General features: G+C 32.7%; 1 protein-coding gene across 1 annotated transcript in view; it reads right to left on the bottom strand.

The window, feature by feature from the left end:
- Window positions 1-3,481: 3,481 nt before the first annotated feature.
- LOC119837672 (lachesin) overlaps window positions 3,482-9,632 on the bottom strand; it is a 23,534-nt gene continuing 17,383 nt past the window's right edge. The window contains exons 3-10 of the mRNA XM_038363404.1: window positions 9,232-9,439; window positions 8,740-8,895; window positions 7,885-8,013; window positions 5,760-5,897; window positions 5,397-5,546; window positions 5,040-5,108; window positions 4,367-4,450; window positions 3,482-4,165 (exon numbers count right to left, since the gene is read on the bottom strand). Coding sequence (XP_038219332.1) covers window positions 4,080-4,165; window positions 4,367-4,450; window positions 5,040-5,108; window positions 5,397-5,546; window positions 5,760-5,897; window positions 7,885-8,013; window positions 8,740-8,895; window positions 9,232-9,439 — 1,020 coding nt within the window. The 3' untranslated portion in view covers window positions 3,482-4,079. The remainder of the gene's footprint in view (window positions 4,166-4,366; window positions 4,451-5,039; window positions 5,109-5,396; window positions 5,547-5,759; window positions 5,898-7,884; window positions 8,014-8,739; window positions 8,896-9,231; window positions 9,440-9,632) is intronic.

Genomic DNA, 9,632 nt, shown 5'->3' with positions numbered 1-9,632 from the left:
CATTAGGTGTGTACCGCTTGCAAATGAAGTTGGCATTGTCCCAGCATTTGGTATTTTCCGATCTTTGCAAAATAATAGTGAAAGCTTTACTGAATAAACACTATTTACTCGCGATTGTATAAAGTCTATGTAATATAAGCCTCGCGTTGTTATATTTAAAATGCGCAGTGAGGAAGTGATTATTTTAATGGTAGGAAGACATAAAAACGTTGGTGTCGGTTTCGTCATTAATGTGATGGACACAAAATGATTCCCCTGATACGATTCCTTTTAAAATGTTGGATGAACATTACTAAGATATTTAAAGAAAACAGTATTTTTCATTTCAAAATATGAATCGCTGAATATTTATAGTAGGTACGAATTATGATATTAATTCTCGGTGTATCAACGAATTATTTATATACATACATGAACATGGAATAGGTACCCGTACATAAAATTCGAAACAACTAAGGGCTTAGAGGATAAGACAGCAATAAGCATCGTATTACAGCTTGTTGACAATTCGGCCATAGATAAATCCATGTACACAAAAATGTAACTGTCATCAATATCATACTTTATGGGAGCGAACGCTGTGGGTAATATAAAATTCAAATTGTACAAATTCTTCGGTTACCCAGATATCGCTTTTTGTGATATATACGACATACGTGTATCGCTAATCCGAAAAATTGTTTAAAGGTTTACAATACACATATCCTTTGGACGATGAAGAAGGGGGAGCCATTATTATATTTTATTTCTCTCCATGACGCCTTATTATTTTTATACTTTTTCTTTATAGAAGGTTATCGGCTATAAAAAATGAAATGTTTTTTGCTTGATTGAACCCTCTAGAAACGCGAATTTTATTTCCTTATAACTTAGTAATATATTGTCACACATTCTTTATGAAAGACACGATGCTCATTTTATGGGAACGTGAATTGCGAAGAAGTAATGGTATGGATCCATTGATACACCTCGTTTTAATTATTTATTTTGATATAAACTAACTATTATTTATTGAATAATAGTGAAAGATTATAAGCATAACATGATAAGGCCGTTTTAATGTAAATATTAGCTAGTTGTAATTTATATTGGTAGACGCTGCATTATAATTGTTAAAATTTCGATGGATTTACTCAATCAAGCAAGAATTTAACCAGGTGAAAACTGAACGGAATTATAAAATTTGACGTAAAGATCTATTTTTATTTTTAGTTTAGCATCAGCAAAAAATATTATAGAAGATATAAATGGTACATTAAATGGGTGAAAATCTTTCAAACAGCAGGGAACGCAATATCAGTGAAACCATTATAAGGTATTTACTTTCTCAAATACTTTAATATTATTCAAAAGTTATTGTGAAATGATTCGGTATGGTTTTTGGACAAAAGGAAGCCTTTATATAAATGTTACAAATGACCATTATAATTAATTGTTATCATTCATTATAGTGAAGAGGCGTTATTAATGGTGGTTCATTTTTATGGATTCAAAGTTTTTAAATAATGAAAGTCATCATAATGATAGGCCTATGTTATTTTTCAAATGGAGTTTTTTTTCTTACTAAGGCTTTTTAAATGTAAAGTCATGTTTTGTGCTGTTAATATATCTATATAGATACTGTGTGTTGTTTTTGTTTTCACTGATATCTTATGTATACACAGCGATGCGATGTATAGTTAAAATATTGTTAAATTATTTCTTAATATTCATTTAATCAATGAAGGCATATTTCGATTCACAAATCTCGTCAGAATTGTAGGTACATATAAAGTTAAAAGGTGACACGGTTTACGAAATTATAAATGTCTTGAATCATGATGCCCTTCTAGTTTAGATCCAATTCATAAAATAAAAGTCGCATCGAATTCACAATTTGTTTTGTCTAGTAAGGTTGCATATTGTTTAGCGCTAAGACACTTATTATTTTATGCAAAACAAGCTAACTAGCAAATGTATAATAATTTCGAGAACAATGGAGTCTTGCCACCGTCTCCACATTATCTAGGCTACAATGCGATTTGTATTGCGATACGGGAGAGAAATAAAGTTGTGAAGTGTTAAAGTTTTATATTATAAGTGGGTCGCATGCAATACTTTGCTCGTATTCAGTAACGCAATGCCCTCAAGATATCTAAGCTTTTCTTTGAATGAGTTCAGTGGTCCGTGGACCGTGACTTATGCCCTTAAGTTATATTGTATATAACTACGTATTGTTCAATTCTATTGTAGTGTTATCATTGTTGTATTTCTTGCAATTGAAAATAATTTTTATTGTTGGTGTTGGACTGAAATGATAGACAAAGTTTTATCGAAAACATTCATTTATTTTACATAAACCACTAAAGGTAACATTATCTACATAGGCATTATATATATCTATATAATTCTTATATTATATTATTTTAAGATATGTTACATTTACAAATAAGCGTCGATAACTCCAACCCCAAATGATAGGGAATCTATGTGTCAATTGACGAACAATATTACATAAGTACTATTTACATTAAATTTTAGAAAATATATTAGTTAAGAAAACAGCAAAAAATAGAAAAGGCGATCTTTTCATATTACCATACTCATTCATTGTAAGTCATATACCTGTTTAAATTGATATTGACAACTACTTCTCAATTGCTATTCGTTGTTATACCTATTAGTCGAGTTTTCAATACATTCATTTAATAAAAAATCACTTAAATTTTATTTATATCTTGGAGTTATCGATGCTCTTGAAGATTTAGGTAGATTAGATAGAAGACTAATGTCAAATTTGAAACAGGATTTCAGTAGTTTTATGTTATAAAAGTGTATACCAACAATTCTTCTAGTGACATGGTAAGGTAAATTCACCTACAGATGAATCTGCCACGGTTACTTTTATGACCAACAGAGATTCCAGATCCTCTCTCAAAACCAAGTTGTTATAATCCCTCGAATTTGTCAGCATCTCTTACTCTAAAGTGAATTTCATATTTCTTTTATGTTGGTAATCTTAACCGATCCGTAAAAAAATATAGAATATTATATTACGCATTCCATAATTTTTGTAACATAATACTTGTATTTAAGCTAACTTTAAATGCAATCTATTTTAATATTTATAAATTTAGCAATTGAGGTTAAGCTATATTTATACAAAATGTGTTTACGAATGTAAAAAGCACGTAATATTGTCTTTATTTAGAGAATAATATATACATGTATGTACATTAGTACCTTAAAATTGATATATTTATTTAATATTTTAAAGATAATAAATATAACGATGTAAATGCATAAAATAAAGCTAATATGAGAGCACGAAACATTAATTTTTCATACCGACTCGTTAAATTGACTAGTATGGTGTCAGTTATATTGATATATATTTCCGAATATAAATCAATATTTCGAAATAACAAAAAACAAGAAACAGCTACTTTTATTTTAGCCTCTATAAAGTCAGACTATATAAAAGCATAACAAGTTATCTGGTTTAACAACGTTGTTATATTTCTACAGATTTTTTGTTTACATAATGTATTTCTAAATTGCTAAATCTATAGAAATCTACTCCAACCACAACAACGGAATATTTTGTACATAATAATGTTCAGATAGATGTATGGCACGTTATTAATAGAATCTATCAGTCTTTTATAAGAATAATTATTTACAATCTGCCTTAAAATCAACCTTATACTCAACAAATTGAACAAAAATTCACAAGAGTGTCAACGGCACTTACCGAAAAATACTACTGCTGGAGTTATGACTAACGAATGTAACAATGGAGCCGCAATAGGTTTACAACCAGGATCCAATCGTGTGTAGTTTTCGACTATTTTTGCACGAGATCTCTCGAAATCATTTTGCTCACATTGCGTTGTCAGACTTCACTATTTCGGAATTTAAACACAAAAGAATAACGAAGGTACGAGATATTCCAAACGTCCTTTTACATTCTAAGGTATACTCTATTTTATACAATGCTATTACACAAAGCTTCGTATCACTGTTCTAATATTTATTAATGAAAGGTATTAATTAGTTGAAAGTCATTGGCACTATAATGTTGAGATATACGTTTTATGTCAGCTAATAATTGCTAAGATTAACGTGATGAGAATATAATGTTCTTGGACGGCTCCGCTGCTCGAGGACTGCGTTGAATCGTAATCTGGTTGAAATAATAAGTATTATGGGTAGGTATTTCTTACACCTTCTGTTCTACGAATTAGAATTAAGGTATAAAACGTTGTTTATTTAATTTATTGGCAAGCATCAGCATTAAGTTGTGTGTGATGATTACAATTTTATGATCATTAACTTTCTTAATTGATACAAATTTTAAGTACCTATCAATAATAAATTAACTCACCAATATCTTTCCATTCCTCCACCTCATAGTCCCCGATGACTCTGTTTTCAGCTGAACTATCTCGCCAACGATTTCTATGTTTACCTGGGGACGAAAATATTAAACGTATAAAAAGTGATGATACCAATATTGCTCTTCTAAATTTATTGTGGCATTATTCGTGCCACAACAATATTGTAAAGAATGAAGAGGAAAACTCAAATGTGTAACAATAAAAGCGCACATTATAAGTCAAAGAGCAAACAAAATCGCTTTCCCACAATAATATTACTAACGACCCAATTGTACGGAAGCATTGGGCGACGGAGGCAAAACCAATAAATACAAAATCCACCATCGACCTTTTCCGTTCAACACCTACTGACGATGAATGTATAAAAGGCACGTGGGCCCCACCGAACTTTTGACTATTGCTCGTCTAATCGTGGTTTACTCGGCTACATCGAATTTTCAATTTTCCCAATAAACATTCGTACAATAAAGGGTGGATCGAGACGGACGTGAAAAATTAATTCTGAAATTGTCGAACACGGCCAAGGGACGGTTTCGTTAAAGACTGTCTGTTTCGACATTAATTATTACACTGAAATTATTTAAAGCATCCAATCGGAGTCCAGTTATATCTGTAATACGATTATGACAAGTTTTAATTATACTTCTATTGTTGAATTACCTTTTTTCTTTTGTGGAAATGTAGGAACGTAGTTAACTGTAGTACTTGTAGTTGATGGGGCTGGTATTTCTGTAAAAGAGATTATTTTTTTAATATTCCCAGACCATGAAAAGTATCAATAGCATTATTGATATATGTTGTGTAATTTAAGGTCAAAATGTGATTAAAATAGCGGGGTTGCAAAAACTAATATTCTATTTATAATACATTTCCAAAAGGGCTCTTGACGAAAATCGTTTTAATTCCTTGTACGGATAATATTTCATCGGTTGTAACCAGTATAATAGATAATGAAAGCGTATTTTGCACTAAGTATGAATGAGAAGCTAGAATGTAAATTATACAAGCAGACATTACCGTCAAGTCTTATAAGACCGTCCGTCTCTCCTAGAGAATTCTTAGCGACACAGCGGTACGATGAGAAATCTTTAAGAGATACTTTTCGTATGATAAGATTCATCTTACGACTGTAACCGTCATCATTGAGCGATGTGATATATTTGTTTCCTGCAATAAAACACGATCTTATCGAAATCAATATATTATTTGCGTTTAACATTATTTATATTAAGGTCATTTAAGCTTTTCACAATATCAAACATGTATTTATTCAATTCGAGAGTTTGAGATTGATTCTAAGAAACAGAGCATTAATATTTTCAACAATTTGGAAATATCTATCTGCACTTAACATTAAAAATGCGAAAAAAGTTTACAAACCTGATATAATCATGTCGCCTCTGTCTGTAGTCCAATAGTTGATAGACGATGGGTAAGCCTCAGTGTGACACTCCAACGTTACGTCTTGTCCTACATACGCAGCTTCCAACTGATTTGGGATCGATAGCATCGGTGGGACTGCATCCAAATACGTTAATAAATCACCTCGTTAATAGCTACAACGCACTATGCGATGTCGTGATAATAAAGAGCTTATTTATGATACGCTACTTATATCTAATTTATTAAGTATTTTAAAAAGATAAATTATTATTATTTAATTTCAGTAACCATTCTATATTAAACTAGTTGATGTATCTATTAATACTTTGCATTATAACGATTTTTTTTTGAAAACGAAAAAGAACAAAAGCACTTGTTATATTTGTAATTTCATTTGCTTTAAAATTATACCAATGCAATTACAAACCTGCATTGTGTACAAAACTTTCGCAATCGAAGTTACGATTTAATTATAAGGAAGACTGCAGCTGTCAATTTCCATGTTGTGAGTTATAGTCTACAGTTTATATAACGCTAATAGTTTAGATCAGATGCGGGCGGTTGGCTAGGGCAGCTATAATAGAAAATCATCAGGAAGTCTCCTTAGTTAATCATCAGGAAGTCTCCTTAGTTAATCGAGTGAAAATTACGTGAGAATTTTACGTATCCTTTATGAGATTTAGAGAGCTGCGAACGTGCTGAGATACGGATTGTGATTAGGGGGAAAGAAACGTCCCATTGGCTTTCAGTATGAAAACGGTCTCGGCGCAGGCGCTCCGTTAGAGATAGTATCGCCATTATCGCCTTCTCACCGTATTCAAGTCAGCATAAAGCTCTAATTGGGCGCAATTACGAACGATCCGACCGAAAGCACAGTCAGGTAGACGTTGTGTCCTCGTAAATACTCGTTAACGACACTCGCCCCTAGAAAAATAATATCTCTAAACGCTGACTCTTAAATGGAGGAAATGACGAGAATATATTCACGTACTTATGAACGGAAGCGTTTGAGGTTAACTTAATGGGCGTAGTCGTTGCGTCTTTTAATGAAAAATTGGTATAATTTTATATGTAATTATTATACATTTCTATATTTTACGCCGTGTTTTTCGAATTTATACGTGAAATTATAGCGTTCATATTTATTCGTAAAGTTCGTAACGAGGGCATAAATAATTAAATGAGGCAGTGAGAATGTGACATGTGGTAATGAAACATGATTGTAGGAACAAGGTGCTAGGTATAGCGATCGTGCTAGCTGACAATATTGATGTCTGTCTGTCACTTTAATCGGTTCGTATGTAGCTAGCTATAGAGAAACATGCTAGTCGCTCAATAAGCTTTGATTGGAAACATGAATCTCTGGCGAATTGAGTAGAAATTGACAATAGTTCAATGACATAGATGACGTACTAATATGGTAAAATCGGCTAAAGCTGTATAAAGAGAGAAACTAATTAGTTTCTGTACTTGAAATCAATTGATTTCAAGTAATTAATTGACATATGTAATAGGTGACATGTGACACACGTGTCTCTTTGTTGAAATAAATAATGAATGAGGACTCATCGATATTTCATAAGTATAAAATATAAAAATCGTAAGAATAAACTGCTCTTTTTTCATAAAAGGCAGGTTTATATCTCATGAAAAATTAGTATTGATTAAATACTGAAACACTGAAGTATTTTATTCTTTAGTTTAGTTTCAACCAATTTGACTTACGGAACAAAGAAGCCGTGTCTAGCTTAAACAATGACTAGCTGTGACCCGCGGTTGAAACCGCGTAAGTCCGTAATAAAAAAGATTCCTAGCTAGATCGATTTATCGCCCCCGAAACCCCCTATATACTAAATTTCATTAAAATCGTTCCGAGATTCCAATTATATATATATATATATATATATATATATATACATATATAGATATAGATATATATAACATAAAGATATAAGATATCAACTCAATCAATAAACAGTTATTTATAATACAAGATTGTGTAATGTTTTCATAGTAAAATGTACTCGATTTGTTTTAATTTATTTGAACGACACCTATCACATATATTAGTATGACAACAACGAAGATTAAAATGAGCTGATAATCATAATATAGTACTTACACTGGACCATGAGAACTACACGTTTGCTGATGGATGGTGGGACGCCATTCGATGCTATACATAAATAAGCACCCATGTGAAGACGTGACACTTTTGATATTGTTAAGTTTTCACCATCAACAACGTTCACTGGAAAATAAACTAAGATTCATTCACAATATCATAAACTAAGATTCATTCACAATATCAACGACAAGTCATTCCTAAATCGTATTATTCGGTTCTTTGTTTTGCGACCGAATATAGTCTCAAAACTATTCGTTGTACGTTATATCAAACATGCTGCGAGGTATGAAAAGGAATTTGTTCGACGAAATGTAAAAGAAAATCTAATACAATATTATAGCGGACAAATTCCGTTTTCAATTTCTGATTCAATCTTGTAAATATTTCGACTATGCGAAGATTGTACAATTGGGTTGTGTTGAACGAAACGATTGGTTCAAGTTGTCATTTCGCCAAGAGGTCGCTTTACAAGCCATTGGTGTTTCAAATTTGTTTAATCTAGAACGGAAACATAAAATTCGTTCTACGCAAAATTATACCGCGAGAAATAAATCTAAAAATGTCCGCCATTTCCTTTTATTTTCAACAATCTATGAACTCGATTTGTTCAAGTATTCCGTAGACCTCTCACTTGATCTCAAGCTTGTACTTTCGCGCTTCAAAAACTTCCCTTTTTCCATCTGTTTTGTTTCTTTGCGAGTGAGTCTATATAATTATCGTCCGGAGAGGATGTTTTGACCGGATATTTGTTAAGAAAATTCCATCTTGTTGCGATTGTGTTCTTCGTAATAAAATATATTTTACTGAGTACAAAAGGAAATAGCTTAGAAAATTGTATTGTTCGTTTACCTGACTCGCCATTACAGTTGAATTCTTGGCCGTCTTCCCGTCGCCACATGACGTACGGTTCCGGATAGCCGGTGGCCCGGCATACCATCGTGACGTTTGTCCCCTCACGTACTACCATGTCGGTGGATGTCATGTTGTCAATGATCATTGGTGGTACTACGGTTCAAAAGATAATCAGCTGAATTTACAGAGTTAATATTGAAATTTTAATACGCCAGTCTCTTATCTTTCAAGCTAATAATGGTTTTATTGATTAGCCCCAAATTATTAGCAGCCGATATTTAACTATTACATGATAAAAATGTACACAATTTACGTTATGTTACGTTTGTGTTATAATTTCATTAATTTGTAGTGTGTTCTTTACTTACACATCAAAGTACAGGTAACAAAATTATTAATAGTATCAATTATTAATTTATAGCAAATAACCCATCTGTTCATTGACATGTAAATAATTACATCAAAGTTATTAAACTGAAATGTACTAACCTACAACTTGTAAGTATCCCTTCCTAGAGCGCATGGGGTCAGTGTTGACCTGGCACATGTACCAGCCGCGGTCGACCTCCTGCACGTTCTTGATGTGCAGGTACCACGAGCGGTGGTCGTTGTACGACAGGCTGATGCGCGGGTTCTGCGTTATGATGTTGTGGTGGATGCTCAGTATTGTCTGGGTATCCACTCGCACCCACGCTACCTGGATTTGAATTCAAGATTGATAGCATAATGGGAATAAATAACTATATGCACATAGTTAAATATGTTTATTGTGGGAGTCGAGCAGGCTTCGGCACGAATTGGGCCAGCTCGCGCCGGAGAAGTACCACACCCCCACAGAAAACCGGCGTGAAATAGTGGCATGCCACTGTGTTTCGTACGGTGAGTGGGGG

Source organism: Zerene cesonia, chromosome 3 (genome assembly GCF_012273895.1).
Source record: "Zerene cesonia ecotype Mississippi chromosome 3, Zerene_cesonia_1.1, whole genome shotgun sequence".
Taxonomy (NCBI): Eukaryota; Metazoa; Arthropoda; class Insecta; order Lepidoptera; family Pieridae; genus Zerene; species Zerene cesonia.
Note: the sequence above shows the minus strand (reverse complement) of the source record. Positions and strands in the feature narration are given on the sequence as shown.